This window comes from Carassius carassius, chromosome 9 (assembly GCF_963082965.1).
Source record: "Carassius carassius chromosome 9, fCarCar2.1, whole genome shotgun sequence".
Taxonomy (NCBI): Eukaryota; Metazoa; Chordata; class Actinopteri; order Cypriniformes; family Cyprinidae; genus Carassius; species Carassius carassius.
The window spans coordinates 29,903,328-29,930,402 of record NC_081763.1 but is presented as its reverse complement, the minus strand read 5'-3'; the positions used below and the strand labels follow the sequence as shown (position 1 = coordinate 29,930,402).

At 37.1% G+C, this 27,075-nt stretch overlaps 1 protein-coding gene across 4 annotated transcripts; it reads right to left on the bottom strand.

The window, feature by feature from the left end:
- Positions 1 to 223: 223 nt before the first annotated feature.
- LOC132149552 (phospholipid phosphatase-related protein type 5-like) lies at positions 224 to 26,771 on the bottom strand. 4 transcript variants are annotated; one of them, XM_059558886.1, is made up of 7 exons: positions 26,648 to 26,771; positions 19,265 to 19,453; positions 7,917 to 8,037; positions 7,359 to 7,609; positions 6,101 to 6,277; positions 5,208 to 5,351; positions 224 to 3,828 (listed from the first exon to the last, which is right to left on the bottom strand). In XM_059558886.1, the coding sequence occupies exons 1-7, from the start codon at positions 26,714 to 26,716 to the stop codon at positions 3,793 to 3,795; spliced, it is 987 nt and encodes a 328-aa protein (XP_059414869.1). In that variant the 5' UTR covers positions 26,717 to 26,771; the 3' UTR covers positions 224 to 3,792. The 4 variants fall into 4 exon arrangements, with proteins under 4 accessions (XP_059414869.1, XP_059414866.1, XP_059414868.1 ...); XM_059558883.1 differs by having other exon boundaries at positions 5,224 to 5,351; XM_059558885.1 differs by lacking the exon at positions 26,648 to 26,771 and having other exon boundaries at positions 5,224 to 5,351; positions 19,265 to 19,860.
- Between the last annotated feature and the right edge of the window lie 304 nt (positions 26,772 to 27,075).

The following is a 27,075-nucleotide window of genomic DNA, read 5'->3' as shown; positions in this document are numbered from 1 at the left end:
TTTTACTCTGAGTAAATTTTAAATGAGCTACTTTTTACTTTTACTTGAGTAGATTTTTAGACTGGTACTTTTACTTGTACTTAAGTAAAATTTCATTAATGTAATGGTACTTTTACTTGAGTAGAATATTTTTGTACTCTTTCCACCTCTGCTGCTGTTGTAAATTGACTTTCTAGTGGTAAAAAATTGCAGACTTCACCTTTGATGGAGTGTTTCAAGGGTGAGAAGGTGTAGATGGTGCTCTTACAACAGAGACAGTAACTGTACGTAGCACAGAATGTGGCAGAGGCTGGACCTGGTGGCGGGATGTAAAGGCTGAGGGGCATCAGATAGATTAGATTTCACAGTTAATGTTACAAACATTAATTTTCATCCATTTGGAGTGCAACAAGGTGGAGCATTTACACTCATCTGATAAAAGTACACACAGTTTACTTACAGTACCAAACAATTAGTCTAAGTAAACACTAAGTTAGAAAAGAAATGTGATTCAAAGCAAACATTTTTTTAAAATCTGAAAAACAGCCATTTTAACATTTACATCACATTTAAAAGAGCAATGATATACAAGTGCTATAACAAGACTCAATTAGCAATTAACTTAATGCAGTACACATAGCAAGGGATTTTTAAATAATATAATAAAAAAGATAACAAATAGAATAGAAAAAAAAGAATAGAGCAAGCTAGTGTTAGAGGTCTTTTTGATTTTGTTAGTTGTATAATAAATGAAAAGAAAACATAGAATAAAAAAAGATTAGAAAGCTAGTGTTTTTTAAGAAAACAAGCAGCAAATGCATACAGTGCAAGTCTAAAAGGGACAAGTTAAAAAAAGTGTGAGGGTCAAATAAAAGAGATCTAACAGATATCAATAAAATTATGAAATGCACAACACTTGGCTTACATATGGTACAGCACATACAGCCAATTGACTCTCTCATTAACATCCTCTGTGTAGAAAATCTATTATAGTTTATCAAACATGAGCACATGAATCTATGAGCAATACTTTATTTTAGCTGCCTGAGACACTTAACCATTTGCTCAGAATTTCTTTTCAGAATTTAATTTTTTAAAGGAGTAGTTTATCAAAAAAAAAAAAAGTTAATTTGCTTTACAAACCCTCAGGCCATGCAAGATAAAGATGAATTTGTTTCTTCATGGGAACAGATTTGGAGAAATTTAGCATTGTCACTTGCTCAACAATGGATCCTCTGCAGTGAATGGGTGCCGTCAGAATGAGAGTCCAAACAGCTGATAAAAACATCACTATAATCCACACCACCCCAGTCCATCAGTTAATGTCTTGTGAAGTGAAAAGTTACATGTTTGTAAGAAACAAATCCTTTTAAGACATTTTAACTTTAATCCACTTAAACTGTTGCTTCTGGCCAAAAATAACAGTCCATTATCCATAATAACGCTTACTCCAGTGAAAAATGTATTCTGTTATCATTTTGCTTATATTTTTCTTCAAAAGAAATAGACTGGAGTTGTGGAGATTATTTACAGAAAATTGTGATGTTTTTATAAGATATTTGGACTCTCATTTTGATTTCACCCATTCACTGCAGAGGATCCACTGGTAAGCAAGTGATATAATGCTACATTTCTCCAAATCTGTTCAGATGAAGAAACAAACTCATCTACATATTGAATTGCCTGAGGGTGAGTACATTTTCAGCAATTTGTTTTATTTTTGGGTGAACTATTCCTTTAAAACACTTTCCTGGACTTATTACCAATTATTCATCAGTGAATGTTCTTCCAATGGAAAGTAATGTTTGTCTTAATTTTTCATCAAAAATGTAAACTCTCAATCCATTACTAAAACAACTATTTTCTTTCATCTTTCATCACCTGGGCAGTACATCATGTTAACCAGTCAACAAATAGCTCAAATAACTTCAAACGGTAACGTCCCACTGTATTACAATGCATTCTGTGCTGTTTCCAAAGAGTGGGAATGGGTTGGGTCTTATATAAGTGCCCCCGGACAGCGATTTCTTTCTATCGAGCTATCTTTTGATTTCTATTGAATAATTTCTATATAGTGTTGTACTGAATTTAGTTTGAACTTAAAACAGAACCTGAACGTGACATTTAACATTGCCTAATTATACAAAAAAGCAAATTAGCATATGAAAAGTTTTTATTTACAAATGTGCAAATGTTTAATTCCATTTCCTAATATTGAAATTTGAACTTCAAGTCTGCATCTTTTAGTTACTTAAAATTCAAATGTAATTCAAATTCAGAGGCTCTAAACAAAGGCATTTTCAATTCAATTTTGAATTGCACGCACCCCTGTAAATAAAAAACAGTGATATGAATGTGAAAAGGTTATTCAATATACAGGAAAGAAACTCGTAGATCTGCATTTTTGAAAACCTGAAGAAATACCAACAACAACACAGATGTTCTGTTGACGTCATGGGGTGCTTTTCTTGCCTTTCTCTCCTGAAAGAATTAAGAATCCAATCCATCTTTGATGACAAACTGTAAGAATCTCTCCTGTCTGAAAGCCTGGTGTTGTACCTGTGGCGACAGTAATGAAAAGGCCTTCATGTCAGACTGTGCATTACATCTAGCTGGTGAAGAAATCCTTGCGAGCACGAACCGGACATTAAATATTACAAAACAATGCTGTGGTTGTCTGTCATTCTGTCTGTCAATTCCTTATGATGCATCCAAACATTATTATTAGAGCTGGTATCAAGAACCAGGTGGATGTGCACTTACAGGACGTCCAGATAGCCGATGCTGATGAGATTGTCCCAAGTGCATAGTGATTGTAACTCAAAATACAAACCAATAGTACTTTACGTATGTCATTTGACAAAAACCGTACACTGTGAGGACTTTAAAAACATAACTTAGAAACTCCATCAGTGCTAAGGTGACCACACGTTCTCTTTTTCCCGGATATGTCCTGGCCATGGTTTCTAAATTGCCAAAAATGTCCAGGCTTTGGCTTTGTTTTCCTATTGACTTGCTCTTTACAATACGTATTTGTTATTTTATGTGTATTTGCGTTGCTTTGACTGTTCTCTGTAGATCCCGCCACGATTGGCTGATTATGTACAATACCTGCACGCTATTGGTCAAAGCATTTTTCAGACATTACCTTCCGCAAGTATGAAAACAATAAGAAAGTAAAAGCCAAAACCTGGACATTTTAGGCGATTTAAAAACTCTGTCTGAAAAAAAAACAAAAAAAAACAAAGAGGACATATAATAACCCTAATGAACAAAATAGACATGCTTTTAACCAAAAGACCAAGAAAACAGTGCATGTATTTACATACAAACTGACACTGCAGTAAAATTTGCAGCCAGAGTTCAGAATTTCAGCCAAAAGCTGATCAAGACGTCTTCATCGGTTCCCCAGGAAGTAGGTCGGGTTGGTTTTGAGAGGTCTAAACACGTGCAAATCCTCCACCCAAAGTCCAAACAAACTCTCTGGCAAGACAGAGATGCCTACCTGTGATTTCTGGCTTTCATTCAGGCGTTCGGCATCCCCGAGCAGGCTCTCTAAAAGTGTTTCTTGTGGTTTGTTTGAGTGGTTTGTGGAGGCCCTATTGGCAGCATGGAGGAATATAGAGGATGAGGGGTTGGAGGTGAGAAAATCTAGACCTGTGTCGAGTAGGAGCGGTGCAGAGCGGCGGAGCGTCCCGCGGAGTGGGCAGCGCAGTGGTGCGCGTGCTGGGACGGCTGGTCTACACTTCGCTGGAAATGGAGCGAGACGGTATGAGGACATCGGGGGGGACGGGGAACCGATGAGGCTGATGGTCATGTGATCTCAGTGAATGGAGATCCCCTTGGAGTCTGTAAGGGGGGAGAGAGAGTGTGACGGGAGAGAGAGAGAGAGAGAGAGAGAGAGAGAGAGAGAGAGAAAGGATGAGAAACCAAGACTGGAAGGTGGAAACTGTGTTTCAGATTGATGCACCGAAATTCATTATTTACTGAAACGGAAAGCTCAGACTTTGTTTCATGTTAAAAAGAAAAGCACAAAGCTTATTGCGATTATTGGATAACAGGCACACTACAAATTATGTTTTCTCACAATTCTGAAAAAAAAACGGTCAAAACTTTGAGATGAAAATTCACAATTCTCACTATCTTCTTGCAACTGCGAGTTAATATTTCACAATTAAGACTTTCCTTGTCAGAACTGTAATTCAGACTTTTTTCCCCCTCAGAATTTCAAGAAAATTCTTACATTTGAGAGAAAAAGTCGCAATTACCTTTTTTTTTTCCGTGGTGAGAAAAAAAGAATTGTGAGAGAAAAAAATTACACAATTACCTTTTGTTTTTAATATCTCACAATTCTCAATTTTTTCTTGCAATTGCGGTTATGTTTCACAATTAAAATCTTTTTTTCCCTCATAATTTCAAGAAAAAAGTCAGAATTACAGAAAAAAAAGTTGTCTTGATTGTCGTGATTACTTTTTTATCTATTCCATGGCGAGAAAAAAAATCTGACTTGTGAAAGAAAAAGTCGTTATTACCATTTTTTTTTCTTCCGTGGCGGAAATAGGCTTCCATAACGTTGTGTGCACGAAAAAGAAGTTGACAGTAAAAACATGATATCGGACATAAAACATCACTGTTTCGGTCAATGATTTTGGTCCTCCGTAACCCCTCCATTTGGTTGCCTAAATTTCGGTGCATCACTAAATAAAATTTAAGACTGAGGGAGAAAAGGGATGACTGTATGGTCGAGGTGACAAAGAGAGGAAAAGAAAGTAAAGTAGTTTCAAAAGTGAGGAGGATGAGTGTGGCCTATGAAGGGAAACTCACAGTGGTCATTTTTCCCAGAATGAACCATCTAATGGCCTTCCGTCTTTGAACTTCCTCATGCTACACAGTCCATTTGCTTTTTCATAAAGGTACATCTGCTCTAAAGAATTCCCATCAAGCCACTGAGGGATCAATGAGTTAATGGACCTAAACATTCAGCTGCTTCTTAGTTACTCTTAGTAATAAAAGTAATATAACGTCTCTTAGCAGATCAATCCTCCAGAGCATCAGTGGGTTTTGCAGGGTGCTGTGGTTGGTGTTTGGGTTGTGCAGGTTGGACATGTTAGTAAAGGGAGAAGGAGGGCTGAGTGGGTCTCGGGAGTCACATTAGGGTCCACTGGGTGGGGCATAATCCATCCCCCTTATGTGTGCAGCCCTGCCACTAACCCACTCCCACCCCTTACCTGAGTGCCACTTAACTTTTCAAGTGGACTCTCTACGCAGGGCAGCGCTACCATGGGCATGCCCAGGACAGACTCAGGGCGCTGGGGTCGCACCGGCGGGGGTGGGGGCTTTGTCTGTTGAAAGTTGTTGATCACACACATCACCTAGAGAGAGGAGAGACAGTGAAGATGAAGAGAAGAAGCAGTGGATCAAGGGATGGAGACATTGGATTTTATAATGCTTTTGAAAGTAGTCTCTTATGTTCAAGGCAGCATTTATTTGATTAAAAAATACAGCAAAAACAGTCATAAAGTGAAATATTAAAATGTTAAATAACTGTTTTCTAGTTTAATATTTTTTTAAAAGGAATTCATTCCTGTTATCATCACTACAGTCTTCAGTGTCACGTGATCTTTCAGGAATAATTTTAATAGGCTGATTTGCTGCTCAAGAAGCACTTCTGATTATTATCAATGTTAAAAACAGTTGTGCTTTACACAATGCATTACAACTTTATTAAAATTAGGGATAATTCACTTAATAGATATGATTTAGTTTTTTTGAGACCTTAATGTTTGCGATTATTTTGTGGTGAAATGGCAAATTACATGGGATTGCAAAAAAAGCGACTTTTTTACATTTTGTGTTTTTCACACAATCGTCAAAAACTGGAGGGACTGATTATAAATGTATTTTCAGTCACTTTTGACCAATTTATTGTGCCCCGCCACCCAAAAAATGTAAATAATAAAAAACTTACTGACCCCAAATTCCAAATTCCCAAAATTCCCAAATTCTTAAACAGTAGTGTATGTGCATTTATTTTCATATATGTATAGTATACATTACTTGTATTTGCATGCGATTATCTTTTCCTTTCAGTGTTGTTGTATCACACTCCTCACGCTCTCACCAGAAAGACAGCGATGGCTCCGCCGGTGAAGTATCCAGCGAGGACGTCAGCCCAGTGGTTTCGGTATTCAGCCACTCTGACCACACCCACCAGCATGGCCAGACACAGCAGAGTCAGACTGAGCGTGGGTTTGGTCAGACGCGTCCCTTTAGTCCTAAACACCAACGTCACGTACATCTGCAAGCACAGACAGACTGATTGATACAAATTTGATTTATTATTATTTCAAGAGATTATATATACACAGTATACCCCATAACTAAACTTAATAACTACCTTACAAAGTATTAATACGCCACGGTTTAGGAGTTTATTGAGGCAAAAGTCATAGTTAATAGTGAGAATTGGTCCCCAAACTAAAGTGTGACTCAATTCATAATAGCCGTTTTCTATATGAATATATTCTAAAATGGAATTGATTCATGTAACGGAAAGTCTTCAGTCTTAAAATTTCAGTGTGAAAATGTATTAAACCCGAACTGTAGTTCTCAGTATGTGTGTGTGTGTGCGTGTTTGTGTATTATATATATCTCATAACTGTGGTTTGAAATGCTAGAAATGGTCTTTAACGATCTAAAACAGAAAAGGCACCTGTTTGACAATCTCAAGTCCAATTCACACTGCACCAACAGACGCTGACAAATGACAGCAGACACGAATGTCAGGTTTTGTCTTATCAGTGTGTTATGCCTGTCAGTGTCTGTTTGCATTGGTTGGTACTTGAACATGTTGCAACAGCGTTTGTTGATCTTGGAATGTCTGAGAAGTGACGAACTGTACTCGCTGGTCTGCATCTTTTAGTGCATTGTGAATTGGCCTTTAACCACTAATATGTTTATGTTTAACCAGATTCACCAGAAAAAACATGCTGAACCAGTTTTAATAATTTACTGGTGACATGGCCATACCTACTACCAACTAGTCTACCAAATAGTCTACAAACTAGACCAGTTAAACACTGAAATTCACAGTAATATGAAGTGCTCTTTTGGAAAGCTTTGCTGGTTGACTGCTGACTTTTTAAAAAGAAAACTATATAATTGCAAGGTAGAATATTATTATTTAAGAATATAAGCTTTAAGTTCCAGTTTTAGCACAACCCCAGGAAACATCAACACTAGCTAACAATCACATTTTGTGTCCTTTGTGTTTGTGAGATTGCTCCAGAGATGTATAGCTGCTCTCTTTTGTTTGTCTGTTAATGCATAATATGAGATTCAGTCACATCATTAAGTACCTGTAGGTTCTTTATACTCACTACTGTATAGACTGCAGAATAAACACTAAGGGCCGCATCTTTGGAGGGAAAGGATTTCCGTGCAGATGCTACGAGGAGGGGGTTTCCCGTGCAGGCTTTGCGCTCTGTGATGTACTGTAGGTTGGAATGGCAGCCCAGTGCTGTGTAGTTTGGTCTGCACGCTGACAGGAAGTGAGGCGTCTGGTTTCCTGTTACTACCTGTCCGGCATTGGCAAAGATGGTGGTGGTGAACACGCCGAAGGTATAGACACCTGAGTGACAGCACAGAGACCAAAGACCGAATATAAAACGTGTAAAAATGGTTTTATATTGTTTTATATTCAATTATTTTTAGATTGAAAAATGAAGTACACTTTGAAAGGCTACATGTTCATCTGTACGCATCCACTACGGTACACATACAAAAACAAAGCATACTTAGGGTGTTTGCTTGCATTTAAATGCATTTAAATATAATCAGGATCATAAAAATATGAAATTAGTTCTCATCCTAAAAGGTTAATTTTTAGTTCCTTGTGACATCATTGATATCATCATCTCCAGTGAATGCTGATGTACCTAGGAAGCGTATGATGCGTCTCAGCAGAGGGTTGAAGTAACAGCAGTCGGCAGTGACTATGGTCTTCTCTTGCACGCCCTCCGACCTCATGAAAAACACCATCACCTCACCAGCCAGAATCTGAGGAAGAAGAAACAACCAATCAAACAACCAAAGAGTAGCTGCCAAAACATCCACCACCCCATTTGTTTGGGCATTATTGATGCTCCATTTGGTTGAAATCTGAGTGCGGGAAACATGCTCAACCTACTCTTACTAAGCAGGCGTTTCAAAAATGATGAGTCGCTAATAGTCCCTCATTTACACTGATCTCAAACACCAACACCAGAACCTCATTATTTCTGATGTCCCTGCTTACAGTTAAGATGAGTAACAGCTCATCGTTGTGATTAATTCTGCTTTGCCATGTAAGAGGTGTGCACACATCACTTCTTTAGGTGTTTAAATACTCATACTGTGTGTGAATATGTCTGTTTGCAATGAAAATAGTAATGCACTTTAGTAGTATTTTGCCTATATGGTAGAAGCTAAAAACCATGAACAAAACTATGCAAGGGAAAATAAAATACCTATATTACATTAAATACAGGCTCACTTGCAATAAATGGGGTTTGTGTTGACCACAATAGGTTTTGTGCAGTGTATTTGGCTTAGAGAGCATGAAACCATAAAAAATACAAAAGATGTTTATAAATCTTTTCAAAACCAGAGAGGAGACCGAAAACTTTTAAAAAGACCATTTTTGTCTTAATGTGTATAATAATCTGGGATGTCCAGTATACTAGAGACCATATTTGTACTGAAAACGAAATAAAATAAAAATTAATAATAAAATACACAAATTACAAAGAATGTAAAACAAAAAAGTAACACTGTAAAAAAAAAAAAAAAAACAAGCCTTAAGTGATGGATGGGATGTGATGCATTACAAAAAATAAAATAAAATAAAAAATACTTGGAACAGGATGCATGGAAATGTAAATATAATCTGCTAAAATAATAAAGACAATGTTATATAACTACAAAAGTGAGAAACTAAAACTACTCATTCCATATTGAGGAGATATGAAAAAAGTGAAGGAACACTGAAAGTCATGTTAAAAAAAAATGCATGGGACGTCCAATCTATTGGAGAACATAACTGTACTGAAAATAAAATAAAATAGAAAATACACTCAAATTATAAAGACAATGTATAACTAAAAAAGTGAGTAAAGCTGAAAGTAGTGTAAAAAATGTATGTTATCGAAATATGTTATCAGATTTTCAATTTACTTGAATATGAATAAATAATAAATAAATAAATAAATAAAATAAATAAATAATTTTAGTACTGTGTTGTACCACTTGTAAAATGAGAACCACTGAACTAAACATCTGGGGTCTCATTTATAAAACTATGCGTAGGATCTTTACTAAAAGTTTACGTGCGCCCAAAAAGCCAAAAATGGCGTACGCCAAAAAATATTCCGATTTATAAAACCGTGCGTACGCACACCTGTAAGCAATGTTCCCTTTATAAATCACAGATCACCCACAGATGTGCGTACGTGAACCAGCCTCATATCCCGCCCTGTACACGCCCATTTTTAACCATAAATAGTCAATGCAAATCACCTCATGATTGCTGATCAGCATGTAAATGAGAGTGGAATCCCATATATACCTGGAAAACTGGCATGCGACCCGCCAATTAATTAATCCAAGAAAGTGAAAACGTGCATTTCTGTTAGCCTAATTTTAATAATGGCGACAGGTGAGAAAAGAGGAAAAAAACGTAATTTCTCAGATACTGAGATTGAAACACTTGTAGGGGAGGTGGAGGCTCGGAAAACTGTGTTATTTGGTGGCCACAGCAGTGGGGTCACTAATAAAAAGAAGCAGTGCGAGTGGCAAAGTATTGCTTCTGCCGTCAATTGTGTCAGTGGGACAGAACGGACAGTTGCAGAATTAAAGAAAAAATGGTCCGACCTGAAGGTATACAAATATTTTTTTTTACCAACATATTACATTTGTGTTTTATTAGGCTATATACCTATATAAATAGCAATATTGATTTTCAAAAAGTTTTATTTACATGTGCTTACAGTATGCAAAATATGTGAAATAAAGATTCTCATTCATTCAAGGTGGAGGCAAAGAGAAAACTGTCCTCCCACCGCCAGAGCGTGGCTGCAACTGGTGGGGGCCCATGTACAGCTGATCTCACATCAGTGGACAGCAAAATCGCGGCTATAATTGGGGAGGTCAGCGTGTGTGGTATTGTGTCGGAAAAGGAGGGGGACACTGACGTGACTGAAACCACAGAGGAGCAAGGTTAAACCGATTTTTAATCATTAACGCTGTACATTTGAGTGTGTGGGGTGATAAATGGATAAATGTTGCCAATTGTTTGTCCTCCAGTCCTTCCGGAGTCTGAAGCTGTAAATGAACAGGAGGTTCAGGGTGAGGGGTTCTCAGATGCAGATGCACAGCGTCCGGCTCAAAGCAGTGCCCCTTCTGCGTCTGGCACGTCCAAAAGTGGTCGGGTACTCACTGACGCAGTCCTGCAGTTACAGCGAGAGACAATAAACGCTGTCAACAGGGTTGCAGATGAGCTACGGCAGATGAGAGAAGTGATGCAAGAAATTGCACAATCATTAAAAGATGCAGTTAAAACATGAACCTTGAGTTTTGTCTTTCTTTACAAACGCCGCATGACATCCTCACGGATTCTTGCACCTCGTTGATATCCCTCTTGTCGGCCAGGGGGCTGTGGCTCGGGGTCGTAATGCTGGGGTAGAGGGAGATCAGGAGGGAGAGGAATACCGTTTCTCAGTGCTATATTGTGCAAAACACCACACGCCCTGACAATCTTGCACACTTTTGCTGGATGGTATAAAAGTCTGCCACCCGAGGCATCCAGAGCACGCCATCTGCATTTCAGGATGCCGATGGCACGCTCCACAACTGCGCGGGCACGAGAGTGGACCTCGTTATAATGAGTTTCCTCTGCGGGTTTAAAAATGGGGTGAGGAGCCAGCGTCTCAGGGGGTAGCCACTGTCGCCTGCAGGTTATAATTATATTAAAAACAAAATTGTTACAGTTTCTACTTTTTAATATTGTTAAACTCACCAAGAAGCCAGCCATCACGTACTGCGCCTGCATTTAGTCTGTTCCCTACACTGCTATGTGTCAAGATAAAGGAATCATGTGTTGAACCAGGCCAGCGTGCCACAATGTTTGTGAGGGTCATGTTGGAGTCACATATGATTTGCACATTAATAGAATGCACATGCTTTCTATTAACATAAGCAAATTCATTTTCAGATGGTGCCCTTATAGCAACATGAGTGCAGTCAATTGCGCCGATTACATTTGGGAAACCAGACATTGCTGCAAATTGCGTTTTAATTTCGGCCTGTTCTCGCACAGTGTAGGGGAACCTGATGTATCGACTAACCATATTAAGTATACCATTTAAAACGACAGATATTATGGCACTCAGGGACGGCTGTGATATACCAGACCTATAGGGTGAGATGATAGATTCCAATAGAATTATTTCATATACAAAAAGGTCTTAGAGACAAATTTGAGGATTACTTATAGTTTTTTTTATATTATTAATTTACCTGTCTGCCAATTCCCGCTGGAAACAGCCGGTTGCCAAGAACCCCAGAGTGGTGAGGACTTGTATTTGGACTGGGATGGCATGGTTCCGGCGTGTTGCCCTCTCTAATACTGGACCCAATTCAGCACATAGATCCAAGAGCACAGCTCTAGGGAATCTAAATCGGCTTATTAGCCAGTCATCATCATGGGCCAGGAAATCATCATGGTCCCTGAAAACTCGTTCTCTCCTTATTCTGCCATTAGCGTAATCCTCCAACAGTGCCAGGAGTGCCATCATGAAGCATTACATACCCGGGTCACCGGAGAATTTATATGTTTCTAGCAAATAGACTGATCGTTAACACCTTGACAAAATCACTTAATTAATTTGTGGGCGAAAATTTAAGACGAAAATGTTATAGTGAACACATGCTTCTTGACGGTTTTGTAATGAACACCGTAGCTAATAGTTAGGACCGATGATGAGTAGCGATTGTGCTTCATGACTGTATTTGCAGACTTTGACATTTTATGATATAGGCTATGTACATTAAAGAAAATATTTCCTTTTTACACTGTGTTCTGCAGTTCTCTAATAAAAGGGTATTTCATGCTATTCTGTAGGCTATCACATGTATCGCGCCATGTCCTCCTGTGCTCCCGTTGTGGACAATGTGACTGTAAGGCAGCGCTGATTATTATTTTATTTTACTTTTAATACATTTTGAATTACGTTTGGATTTTACTAGATGTATATAGCCTAAAACAATCGGCACAAATAACACTGTTGGATTTAATCTTCATGATAATGTGGATATAACGTATGAAATGGAGTGAAAATTAAATGTCATTCATTCTTATAATCGTTCTTCTCACATTTATTTTCTACAATCTAACTTCAGTTCACGACCTCACCATCGGTGTCGCCAATTCCCTTTGTCTCCAGAATGTGCGTACGCACGGCTCAAAGTTTGCTTAAAGGTGCGCACATTCTCCCGTCAAGTTTGTCTTTTATAGATCACAACCTTTGCGTGGGAACTGGCGTACGTACGTTTCCAGCCCCGTTTTGTGCGTACGCACGCTTTATAAATGAGGCCCCTGAGCAGTAATGCTATACAAGTGCTTCCCTGGCAGTGATAGAAGAACCGGAGACCATAAACACCACATCAAATCCATTACCTTTAACTCAAAGAGACAGAGAGAGACGTCAGAGAGGGACAGGGACACTGCATTCTCCTCACACTTTACCAAGTTTAGCACCTGACCGCTGACACAGACTGACAAGAGTGTGACATTAGTCATGAGCACACACACAAAATGATCAACACACACAAAGTCCATATGACTCATACATCAAGTGAAAGCTCAGAGGGGTCGCAATGATATAGTAAGGGTGACTGCATTTCCATTTTTGGGTGCATTACTTTTTTAAAAGCCGACTGTGATGATGTTGTGAATTGAGGATGTGCGTCTAACTCTGTGTGTGTTTTGGTGAGACTGTGAATATCAGTTCAAGAGTGAATAATGCACCATTAGAGGAGATAAAGCTGTGTTTCTAGATCCTTCTTATAAGCTTTCAGTCTGTCTCGGATGATTAGGCTCATATGCTTCTAATATAAATATACAATATAAAGCAGATCTCAACAGCACAATGACTCCCAAATAGGGGAAGGAAAGTGTCAAAGGACAGGAATCGATGTCTAAACCCCGCCCTACAATTTGATACAAATTAAATATGAAAAATTAAAGTAAATTATCTGAAAAAACAGGAACAAATCATCCTCTTCTATTAAAATAGATGGACAATATATTGATCAATTTATTGCATACTTGCTAAATAAAAGCATTCATTTCTTTCTAAATAAAAAACAACCATAACACAAAAATCAGACAGTCAAGCGATGGTTGTGAGATAGAACAGAATGAAAGCCTGAAAGCTGCTTTACTGCGTTTCCTCTCTCTTATCGCGACACAAAACAGATCATGAACGGACTCTTCCCCCGAGGCGGCGAGTGGACGTTCATGCCACGACAGAGAGCTGCACAGTTCAGGCATATGTTGAAATGCCCGAGGAGCCGGTGCCATCTGCTGCAGTTTCTCAGGTGGCATCACTGTGCATCTCCACACTCTCCAATCCACACTCTGGCCATCAAAAGTGTATATTTAGGATGTTTTCATGCAATTTACACCTCGAATCACACCGAAATATAAAGCAGGTTTATGTGGCTGATAAATGAATGTGGGGCGATCTAGTGACCTGTCTAATGCACGAGCAGAGCACTAACATCCTCAGAATAGTTATACCTCAAGATATGAAAGCACATAACTCAAAATATTCTGATCAAACAGTTCAGGTTAACACTTTGTCAGTTTTAAAAAGCATTGCATTCAATATTTTAAACTAAAGAGCTTTAATCATAAAACTGCATTAATTATCATCTAAAGCATTTAAATATCATCTTAAGGCATATTATTGACAAATATAGAGTGACAATTATATCATTAGTGTATTAGCAATACTGTTATAAAGATCTCACTGAAATACAGCTGAATAAAACAAAAACTGTGTCCATCTTCATTTCAGGCTGCAAACAACAAAATGTGATTCTTTTGGGGGGGGGGGGCAAATATGAGTATAGGTTACTGGTGTAAGTGATATTGCATTCTATCACATTTTCAGAAAACAAAACCTGCAATACCTACAGCTTTTGTAACTTTCAAATTTAAGAGAAGCACATCATTAGTTTTGATTAGCGTTCGGCTCTTTTGATCATGTGGTACAGAGCTGTTGTTTATCTCTGGCTTTCTTTCATCAGTCTGTATCATGTTTCCATTCCCTTCAAATTAATCATCAGCACCGCAAACACTCTTTCTTACACTTTTCTTTCATTTTTTGTTGCATTACATACTTATCTCTAGGCTAGAATTGACTAGAGAATTTGCAGAACCCTTTGATAAAATCACATTTTTGTATGAGTGAAACTAAACATACTTTGACTGTTTATTATTATATGGCTGAAGAAAGTGATACCAAAGTAATTTCTGTTGCTGGAGTTTGTCTATGTAAAAATACTTTCTTGATATCCTTGTTAAAAAAAAAAGCAAAAGGTAACTTTACTTTGACGTTCTTTAAGCTGGTCATGACATTGAAAGGCTTTGCATGGACAGGGTTTCTCCCCAGGTGTAAATGTAATATATTTAATATGTCGTTATATTAGATGGATTAGTCAGTAGATGGTAAAGATGAAAATGACTTAACAAGCTGTCTGTTTGGGAATGAAAACTCATTTCAGAGCTGAAAGTTGTTAAAAAAAGTAATGCAAATCACATCAGCATTGTGAGACCAAACCAGATTTAACCAGCATCTCGCTGCTCTCAGTATGAATTACACAACATGTGTGAGTGGATGTGAATCAGAGGGAATTATTATTTTGATATTTCCTTGAGAAAACCATTTCTCTGGACTACTGAGAAATAAATGCTTCAGGGCTCTCAGTGTTTGCTTGAATTCATCTTAGCAGCAAATCAAAGCTCTCAATGATGCAGGGCTCAAAATGTCACAAACACACATGCGTTCACATCTGACCCGCAAGCTCTAGAAAAACAAACAAGATATTAACCGAAGCTTTCTGTCTAATGGTTTCTGATCAGATTTTAGTAAAGTTAATAATGCCACAAGGCTTCTCCAGAACAGCATCAGGTGTGAAAGAGATGAGCAGAGTCACAGTATTAGTGACTGTACACTGAATGTCATTCAGGCTTCAATGGTTACAGCTTGAACCTACAAAAGACGACAGAAAACACTCACAGAATCAAAATCACAGAGAGACAGTGAGAGATATAATATTTTCCTGCCACTTCCTAGCAACCAAACAGAGTACCCTAGCAACCATTTTTCAAGATCTATATCTCTGCATCAGAACATCGTAGAGACATGGGGGTTGACTTATATTGTCAAGCAGCCTTTGGAGTATCGTCATTGGCAGCCTTCAGGCCACTCCCTAGCAACCAAACAGAGTTCCCTAGCAACCACTTAGTAAGTCTTATATCTTTTCACCAAAAAATCGTAGAGACATGGGAGTTGGTTCTTTTGACCCGTGCTAGTAAACAGGATTTCCAACATGCTAGTCATGCTAGTAGTGAATAGCTACATGCGAATAGTGATTAGCCAAGTGCTATATTAGGCTTAAAACATGTGATGAACTTCATAAAAACTACATAGTAACTATCTCTGACAACTACCAACCACCTAGTAACACCATAGCAACCACCCAGGTTACCCTAGCAACCGCCTAGCAACCAGCCAGAACACCCTAGCCACTACCCAAAGTACCCTAGCAACCTCATAGAAAGTCTCTAGCAACCACCCTAACTACCATAGCAACTGACCTAGCAAACATCCGATGTACCCTAGCAACCACACCGAGTACCTTAGCAACCACATAGCAACACCCTAGAAACCACCCTGGGTACCCTAGAAATGGCCCTAGCAACCACCCTAGCAACCACTCTGGTACCCTAGCAACCACATAGCAACACCCTAGCAACCATCCTGAGTACCCTAGCAACCGCCCTAGCTACCATCCCGGGTACCCTAGTAACCCCATAGCAACCACCCCGAGTACCCTAGCAACCATATAGCAACACCCTAGCAACCACCCTGATTACACTAGCAACCAGCCAGGGTACCCTAGCAACGGCCCTAGCAACCATACTGGGGATGCTAGCAACAGCCCTAGCAACCACCCTGGGGACCCTAGCAACCGCATAGCAACACCCTAGCAACCACCCTGATCACACTAGCAACCAGCCAGGGTACCCTAGCAACGGCCCTAGCAACCATACTGGGGATGCTAGCAACAGCCCTAGCAACCACCCTGGGTACCCCAGCAACCGCATAGCAACACCCTAGCAACCACCCTGATTACCCTAGTAACCAACCTTCATACCCTACCAACCCAGAAGCAACCATCCTGGGGACCATAGCAACCACCCAGAATACCCTAGCAACCACACTGGGGACCCTAGCAATGGCCCTAGCAACCACAACTTAGCAACCAAGGGGTGAGTTTTGCCACTGCAAGCACCACTCCCATTTTCTTCAGGAAATGTACATTCTAGTTCCGATTATTATGCTTCTATTTATTACTATTAACAACAATGCAATTTATAATTAATAATAAACAAATGTGAAAATAAAGTCACTGATAAAGATCCAAACAATAGGTCTCTTAATTTTAAAAAACCTTATCTTATTGTCATCATATTATGCTCACACATGTAATCTTGATTTATTTTTAATAGTTTTTTATTGATTTTTTTTCTTTGATAGATAATCTATCTAGATAGATAATTGTCATCATCACTATTATTATACATTAAAATAGTATTGAAATTTTCACAGTACCAATATAAGTATTATGACTGTTGTTGCTACTGATAATAATAATAATAATAATATTGTTTGGATCTTTATTAGTGGTTATTTTATTTATACATTTATTTATATATTTATAAATTGCATTGTTAATAATAATAATAATAATAAAAATAATGGAAAAACGTAAAAACTAATTAAAAAAATTAATATATATACACTATGTGTGTGTGTGTGTGTGTGTGTGTGTGTAATTTATATTACATTTGTTCCATTTTTGCAAAACAATATATATATATATATATATATATATATATATATAAAATAAACAAAGTTATGTAATTTATTTATTGACATTATATTATTACATTATTTACATTATTTTTATGTAGATTTATTTTATAGCAATAAGAATATATACAGATCAAATTCTGTAACTGATAAATGATGCACTGCATTTTCAGTGACAGACTCACCATTATATAACAGATATAATATGAATCAGTGTTGTCTCCTTGTGTAGTCTGTGATGAAGGGAACAGCTCTGATGATGGACCAGTTTCATTAAAGAGCCTGAGACCCCCAGAGTCTGATGTGGACATCTCCCCGGGGTGATCGTCTTACTCTGTGTTCAACAGAAAGTGAAAGTGTCCCAATGGACAAAAGCACCAGATGTTGCACATTTAATTCCCTCTCTTGCTCTCAATCCATCATAACATCTCAAAATGAGCCTCTGCCTGTGCTTCTAGGCCTTGCACGATTCCAGAGTCTAACTGAACTCCTCCATTTCATGCATCTTCAGTTGGCTGTACTTTCTGTGTGAGCATGTTTTTTTATTGCTCTGCCAGGACACTCACACACGCTTCAACATGAAGCTTGTTCTCCAGGCTTCAGATCTACTGCTGGCCCACAGACACACACTAGAAGAACCACACGGCTCTGACAGACTCAGAAAGGCAGGGAGGTAGATCCATGCGGTCCTGCAATCTGTTGCCTCCAGTTCACAACGTGGCAGGGAGACACTAAAAGCATCACCTACAAACCCCTCACATCCAGCTACAGCTGCCGTCCACACCTTCCTCACTGGAGCTCTCACTTATTAACTTGATCTCAGACGTTTCCCCATAAATACCCTAAGGTCGGGTTAATTGCACCAATAAGGATTAAGCTTATATTTAGTTTAAGTCAAGGTTTATCTAATTATTCTGATTCATCAAACTTTAAACCATTTAAAATAGGTGTTTTTACATTTAAACCATAATGTACATTTAAGATTTAAGTTTAAACCTGTTGCTCTATTACTTTAAACTTACATTTCAATCTCATTTAGGGATAAACTTGAAGGTGAGGAGGAACTGATTTTGATGAGAAATGTTGAGATCTCTGACACTTGACTGCAGACTTTGGTGGTTTGGCAAGTCCAAGCACAGTTTGAGATGTTGATGAGAAATCAGCTGAGACAGATGTTAGATAATTGGAGTGAGAAACATCTGAGAAGCACACAAGACAAAACAAACCCTTCTCCATTTAATCTCACTGCTGTCTATGAGAAACTATTCAGAAATGAGAGCCGGTGATTAAATAAGTACTGGCACATTGTGAATTACACAAAAACACTTTCCAGGTCATAAAATTATCAGAATTATAAAAAAATTGTTAAATTATCCCAAAAGTTGTTTTAGACAATGTAAAATCGTGATAACAGTCTACCAAATTATTATTCTTTTAATATGGTCAGAATTTTCTACATTTTCTTTCTCAACAATTGTGATCCTCAGTAGATTCTCATTATACAATTTTATTTATGAACTAATTTATTATAATGCATGTTATATTTATGCATTACACTTTTGTTATAATAAAATCATACATTTACTGGTAACTAGTTTATTTTATTATTTAATAAGTATTTTACAATTTAAAGAATTATTATCTATTATGGTAATGAGAATTAGATTATTTTTGGCATTACTATATCATTATAAAAAAAAAGTGTTTATATATATATATATATATATATATATATATATATATATATATATATATATATATATATATATATAATGTATTTCTCTACTTGTAATAATAAAACTATTATTATTATATTTATGGTAATGATAATTATTTTGACATTGTCGCAAACAAAATATATAATACACAAATCATAAAAATATAATATTTAATTATAATATATTAAAAACATTGAATGTGATTGATTTTGGTGCGAAATATGACGTTCTCAGGAATTGTGAGATCTGGATTCTCGTGTACATAATCCTGATAATGAATGATTCATTCTTCATCACCCATGCTGAAGCTGATCCTCACTGCCCACAAGCACACAGAGAAGTGAAGGAAAGGCACAGGTTACTCACGGTTATAGTGGGAATAGCGGCTACCAGAGAGTACACGAGCACCGGCGGTACGTTACTCCTCTCCTCCGGTCCGGGGTAAGGTTTGGAGAACGCCTTGTCAAAGCAGAAGAACCCCTGGATGTGCACGGGAAACGTGTCCGTGTATTCGAAGTAGTACGCCAGGAGAACGGTGCCTGCCATGATCACCAGCTGAAAATAAAACATGATCCACGCTTTACAACCAGAGAACAAGACGCTCCGCCACAGCCAGCGCGCGACCGCACAATCAGAGATGCACGCGCGCACACGCTCCGGCTTCGTGATACTGAGAGCATAGCATGCTGTTCCGCAAGGAGAGCCGCACAGAGCGAGCGAGAGGAGAGAGGGAAACGGGGACCGGTGCGGCGAGAGTCAGCGGGGATTGATGCCTGAGCAGACACAAATTGGCTCGGCTGAGCGTGTCTGTGTCCGCGTGCGCGCAAGTGACATTTGGGATGAGTGTGAAACACAACGAGGGTGTGAACACGCTCATTAGCGACTTTCAAAAAAAGCTCGGCTTCATTCAGTGCTTCTCTTTCAACCTTTACTAAATAAAGACAACGCGTTCTGACACAAGCTAACCGCAGATCCAAAGGGTATCGAGGTACACTGAAAAAACACTGAATCAGTTACAAACGGCAAGTAACACATTGATTTATACGTGATAGGTCTATTTTAAAGTAGAAAAACTGAAATTGTATTTTCTTGTTAAACATGTTTAGATAATCTTTGTTTTATTTACAACTTTTAAAAAAAGAAAGAAATTAAAAGCATTTTTTACAATGTAAGGCTGTATGATGTGGTTAAAAAATAAAATCTAATTATTCTGATAATAAAAGAATGAAAAAAACAGGTTTGTTGCTTCTTTGTGGGGCTGTATAATTTGTGGTTATATATCAGTATGGCAAATAATACTATTCCTACTACCAAATAAAACAAAACAAAAAGATATTACCATTATAATATTTTACTGTAAAATAATAAAATGAGTATTTAAGAAAATTTTCATTCAGAAAGTTTTAATTACATAGAAAAAAGCATGCAAATTTGTAGGAAAACTCATTCTTCGAACATACTTCAACAATCATTGCTTTATTCACAACTTATAATTACAGTATAGGGCTGCTTTTTCAATAAATATTACTATTGGAATATCACTGTAAAAAAAAAAAAGTATAGAAAAAGAGTAGCCTATAGAAAATCAACTTTAAACATTTTAAAACCTTATCTGTTTTAGATTTTATTGTACTTTTTATGTTTTGCATTCCCAAATGCACATCACAGCGATCCAATCTCCGATAAAATGCAGAAATGAGTTTGTGCGGGGCAGCATTTACTGTGAACCAGATCTGCTCTGAGACGCTGAAAACACTGGATCATGAGCTGTTTACCTTTAATTGAACACTTAACACATGCAGTGCTTATATTAAATTCAATCTCAGCCTTACTCAATGCATGAATTTAGACTAGATTAAAAAAATATATCAAAGCACATGTGAGAATAGACTTCATAAAATCACTAAAAGAGAGAGTAAGAACAATAATAAGAAGTAGCTCTGAGAAAAGATGACATTTTTAACTGTGACATGTGTCCAAATGCATTTTGGGGACGCTGTATTAAACAACACATGTTTTTTATTCTGTGCATAATCCTGAAAAATGCACTTGGATTATTCACCCCGATCTCTCAACCCACACAGACAGCCACATTTACACACACACACACACACACACACACACACACACACACACACACACACACACACACACACACACACACACACACACACACCCTGACCCATGTCTCAGTCAAGTGTTTTCAACCCCTTTCTGGTCTCTCTCGGTTAAAAAGAGAGAAAGGTGGACAAATACAGTTGCATTTAACTGTCATGGTGAAGAATAAAACATTAAAGGGTTCAAATGTTCTGCAACACTTTGTTTCCTAACAATACAGCCTGAATATAATTGTAGATTATAGCAGCAAAGCAGAAATGTATTTATTTGTATAGTGCTTTTTAAAACACACAATGTTATAAAGCAGCTTCACAGGAAATATAAAGCAGATAAAAGAACGATCTTGCATTTGGTGTAATACAATGCTGGAAGTGTCCACCAGGGGACAGACTGGAGCTTTAAAGATGAATCGTGGTGATCGATGGGGCAAAAATCACTAATGATGTAATGTGTGTGTTTATATATATATATATATATATACACACATACATACATACGAGAGAGAGTTTGTTTTAAGAAAATAACACTTATTTTATTCAAAAAAATATTAAGCAGCACAGTTTTCAACATTGATTTAATTAAATGTATTAATTACTTGATTATTGTATCAAATTAGAATATCAGAATGATTTCTGAAGAATCATGTGACACTGAAGACTGGATTAATGACGCTGAAAATTCAGCTTTGCCTCAAATTGCATTGAATCAAATTGTAAAATATATTAAAACAGAAAACTTTTTTTTTTCATTTGTAATTATTTCACAATATTTCAGGTTTTTTAAGGCCTTGGTGAGCAGTAGAGCAGTCTTTCGCCATAATATCATGAGTATGTGAACACATACCAAATATGTAGTGTTTAACGTGCACATCTGAACATTCATTGGAAATATTCAGCTCAAATGTTAAAATAGAATCTCACCGGAGCATGCTGCTTTTATTTGGCATGAGTTTGTGAAACGATCATTAAACGCACTGTGCCAGAATCACTCCGTGTTCACTCAAAGAGTCTAATTAGAGAGCAGGAGGAGGAGGGATATTCCATATGGCAACATGTTTCTCCACAGCAAGCTAAATTCAACATTAATCTGCTGTCATTACTCAGTTCTAGATAGTTTAGCAAGAAATAAAAGTTCAGATCAGTCTAAAATGTATCCTGGAGACATTACTGTATGAGTACATCTGCTGTGCTAAACCCATATAAAGAGTGCATAGATGTGGAAGACATGAGCAAAAGACGACGGGTTAATATGTCACAGTTGCATATGAATATTTGCTCTGTAATATATGCACTTCTATATTGTGGTACATACAGCAAACAAGTTGAGACAGATCAATAGAGACCCTCAGCGTATTAACCAGAGCATCACTGTAAGCAAAGCTGACAGGCGACTCCACGGTTTGGAGAAGTGCTGCGGAGAACACGCTTGATTGTGTTTGGAGGAGAGCGGAGAGAGAGAGACTTCCAAAGGACAAGATTCACCGCTCTCATAAATTAAGGATGACAGATGTGCTGTTATTTCAGGAAGAACGTGGTGAACCGAAGATCTGTTTCACAGCCTGTTTGAGAAGGAACGACTCCCCGGAGATTTCTAAACCTCTTTCTGATTCAGGGTTCAAGAGCATCCTGCAGCTGGACTGTGAAATACAGTATCAGGTCTGGAAGAACTATAGCCTGAGCTCTTCCAGTTCTGATATTTAGGACTAACTAAACAGACAGATAGACAGAAAAACATTTAGATTTGATTTATAGCGTTATTTTTATTTTAATATATAATAATAATAATTATTATTATTCTTATTCATACTATTTATCATCATTGAGTTTTCAAAAATATTTTTTGAATATATATATTCATACTATTTTTATGTAAATGTATTATTTTCATTATTATTGTATTCCATATAAAAAATAAAATATTACATTTTAATATATTATTATAATTTTCAAAAATGCACTACATTTTGACTTGACTATTGCTTGAATAATTTACTTTATATTGTTATCATTAACAATGTTATTTATATTCATACTATTTTTATTTTTAAAATAATATAAATGCATTTTATTGAAATATAATTTTATTTAAAATAATAATGATAATTGCATTGTTTTCTTATTTATATGCAGTTTTTTATATATACTATGGTAATAGAAAATTTCAGTTAAACTCAGAGAATGAAGGACAGACAGATATGACTCATAATCTCAGAGTCATTCAAAAGTCTCAGCTCTAATGGGCCTGAAATCAGTCGAGTCTTTCAGAGTAAGTAAGTTCAGTTGTCTCTCTTCACGCTGGCAGACACTGAAGGCTGTCTAGCCCTTTGAGTGACAGCTCATCTCTCCTCTTATTCATATCTCATTAAGGGCTTTTTTTCTGCCTGATGAGCAGAACTAAACCGCACCAAAGGATGCCACGTAACATTTACTTGTACTCTATTATGATGAACGGATACAAAAATATGATCTGTTAAGGGTTAGTTCACCCAAAAATCTAAATTATGTCATTAATAACTCACCCTCATGTCGTTCCAAACCCGTGAGACCTCCGTTTATCTTCGAACACAGTTTAAAATATTTTAGATTTAGTCCGAGAGCTCTCAGTCCCTCCATTGAAACTGTGTGTACGGTATACTGTCCATGTCCAGAAAGGTAAGAAAAACATCATCAAAGTAGTCCATGTGGCATCAGAGGGTCAGTTAGAATTTGTTTAAGCATCAAAAATACATTTTGGTCCAAAAATAACCAAAAATTCAGACTTTATTCAGTATTGTCTTCTCTTCCGGGTCTGACATAATTTTAATATTTGGGTGAACTAACCCTTTAATAAATACAGTCTTAGCTGCCCTGCAAATATCTTTAGGCGGAGCTGGTTTTGGGGTTTTGGACACATTTCTCGCTGAAAACCAGCTTGGTAAATTTGGGATACCATCTTACACCAGTTTAGAGTAGTAAACCTATATCAGATCGGAGAGATATAGATCCAACAGTTTACTGCACAAAACGAGTAATGGTTCAACAGGTTTATTGTTGCTTCACAATTAGCGGCTTGCTAAGAGACCACTGCCGTAGATGCAGGATAGAGAAGATCAGTCTGTTATCAGACTGTGTTTCAGCAGGTGTGCTGTAAATAAACTCAACCCCGCTGTGAAGCCACTCCAGCAAATTCAAGTCATTTAGGACGCTGCCAAGTTGTGCCATTCTTCCTCTCTACTCTTCCTTCATCCATCAAGATCAACACTGTTTCTCTGCCTTCCCGCTGTTGGTCTTTTATCCTCCTACAGAGTCAAACCGCACAGCTCCAACAATGCTCATCTGCGACCTGCCAGTTCAAGTGGCAAACTCGTTTTTAAATATATCCAGCACCTTTGTAGATCTCCATGCTGCTGTCAAAGGTGCCAGAGAGACTAGATGGGCCATCGCTCACTACCAATGATCCACTGATGGAGAGATGTTTTACCTTTACTTTAATTGAATGCTTTTAAAGCCCCCTTTAAACCATTTCCCTCATAACAATGTAGCTAATATTAGGTTTTACTATCTTTATGGGTATTTGCTTACGACAATATAAGCAAAACCAAACCCACAGAGACACACACACAAACCTTCATATCCGTTGATAAACTAAATGATTTCACCTCAAGTTGAGAATATTTTTAATTTAAGTATAAACCAAACTGATGTGAACAAAGTTTTTTCTCTCTTCAAAGTCACTGAAGCACCTGCTGAAATGTTGTGCCCTCTGCTGGATTTTATAGGCGGTACAAAGCAAATTTGAGGCCACAATTTCATAAAAATGACAATTTTGTCATCATATTTTAAACTTTACTATATTTGACACAATCACTGACACTGGGATACAGCAGAAAGAAAGACAGTCAGTGAATAATGGTTTTCACAGACTCACACAAAAATGCTGTTTGACTTTTGAAGACTAGATATAATGCTTATGCTACTCTTGAGTTTTTTGTGTGTGTGTGTGTGTGTGTGTGTGTGTGTGTGTTCGTGGTCACAGTTTGCTTTATAGTATGATAAAAGAGCAGGACGAACATTCTTCAACATTTCTATAAATTATTAATTATATAACATTTATTATATCTTTTTTTTCTTTCTGTGAAGCACTGAAAGGGACAGGCCCTAGATTTCCCCCGTTATGTTGTATAACTGGCTGTGTTATGTTTCTTTCATATTCTCAGCCTTTTGCTTTTCCTTGCTGAAGTGAGTCATAGCAATCATTCAGTGTGCTACACAATAAATAAATAAATCACTGTGGCTTATCATATATATATATATATATATATATATATATATATATATATATATATATATATATATATATATATATATATATATATATATATGCGCATGCTACAAGAGCACAATACTGTATATGTGTGAATGCAGGTGCTGGCGTATTACCGCAAGAAAGCAGCAAAGAGAAGATTTACACGTGTGGGAGAAAGAGAGATCATCTAAAAAGGATATAGCAAAAGAAGAATGTCTTTTATCACTCAGGATAGAGATCCAGCTGACTGGTATCCATAGTAACAACAGTGGAGGCAAGTTTAGTGATGTGTTTGTGATGCACACGTGACATTAACACACACACACACACAAAATTCAGTCCATTATTTTTCCATCCTACAAGAAACAAACAATGAAACATTTAGAAATGAATTATTTCTAACCTGAATCATAGAAATAATAATAATATTATATCTCAGCACAAAAAAAAATATGTAAAAAACTCTATATACACTATGACTGCTATACATTCATATACATGACCCTTGAGCACAAAATCAGTCTTAAGTCACAGGGGTATATTTTTAGCAATAGCCAAAAAAAAACATTGTATGGGTTAAAATTATGCATTGTTCTTTTATGCCAAAAATCTTTAGGATATTAAGTAAAGATCATGTTCCATGAATATATTCTGTAAATTTCCTACCGTAAATATATAAAAACTTAATTTTTGATTAGTAATATGTATTGCTAAGAATTCATTTGAACAAATCGATTTTATCAGTATAATGATTTTTTTTTTTGCACCCTCAGATTCCAGATTTTCAAATAGATGCATCTCGGCCAAATATTGTCCGATCCTAACAAACCATACATCAATAAAAAGCATGTATAAATCTCAATTTCAGAAAACCGACGATTAAGTTTTGTGGTCCAGGGTCACACACACACACACACACATATATATAAATAATATTATATACATGACTGCTGCTGTCAAACAATATGAGTTATAGAAATTATTATAAAATATATTAAAACAGAAAAATAATTTGAAATTATTTTAATTAAATATATGTTTTTATTTGTCCATATAGACAGAGAAAGAGAACTGACAACATTTACTTTTCTAAATGAAAAATTAAATATATATGTTTTTTTAATTATTCATTTAGTAAAGACAATGTGGTCTGTTTTCTTCAAGTACGATTAACTATGAACTGCAACATCACATCACAACGGGATTGATCTGAGCTTCACTTCCTTTCAGGTCAAGACATAAACTCACATCTTTAACTGTGAACCCATTCAGAGTTCATAAAACCTCCGGATCTAACTTGATAAACTCTGGATTGTGGTTATGGGTTAAGGCTGGAGGATAACTCACCTCCACAAATAGGAAACATGGTAGAATGGAGCTACTGCTCTTCACAGCAGGCTTCTCTTCGGCTGCCATTGTAGATCCCTCTTCTTTCTGCTCTGTTCCTTCTCTCACAATCCCACTTTATTCTTCACACATGAAAGAGAAAGAAAGAACAGGTCAGGAGCTAGAAGACTCCATTATAATAACTTATTTGTCTTTGCAAGTCTGAAGGATATTGCAAGTCTGAAGGATATTGCAAGTCTGAAGGATACTCTCTTTGCCACAGTCCATTTTAAATGAGCCCTGGCCCAGAGAAACCGCCTGTGCTTCTGGATCATGTTTAGATATGGCTTCTTTTTTGACCAATAGAGTTTTAGCCGGCAACGGTGAATGGCTCGGTGGATTGTGTTCACCAACAATGTTTTCTGGAAGCATTCCTGAGCCCATGTTGT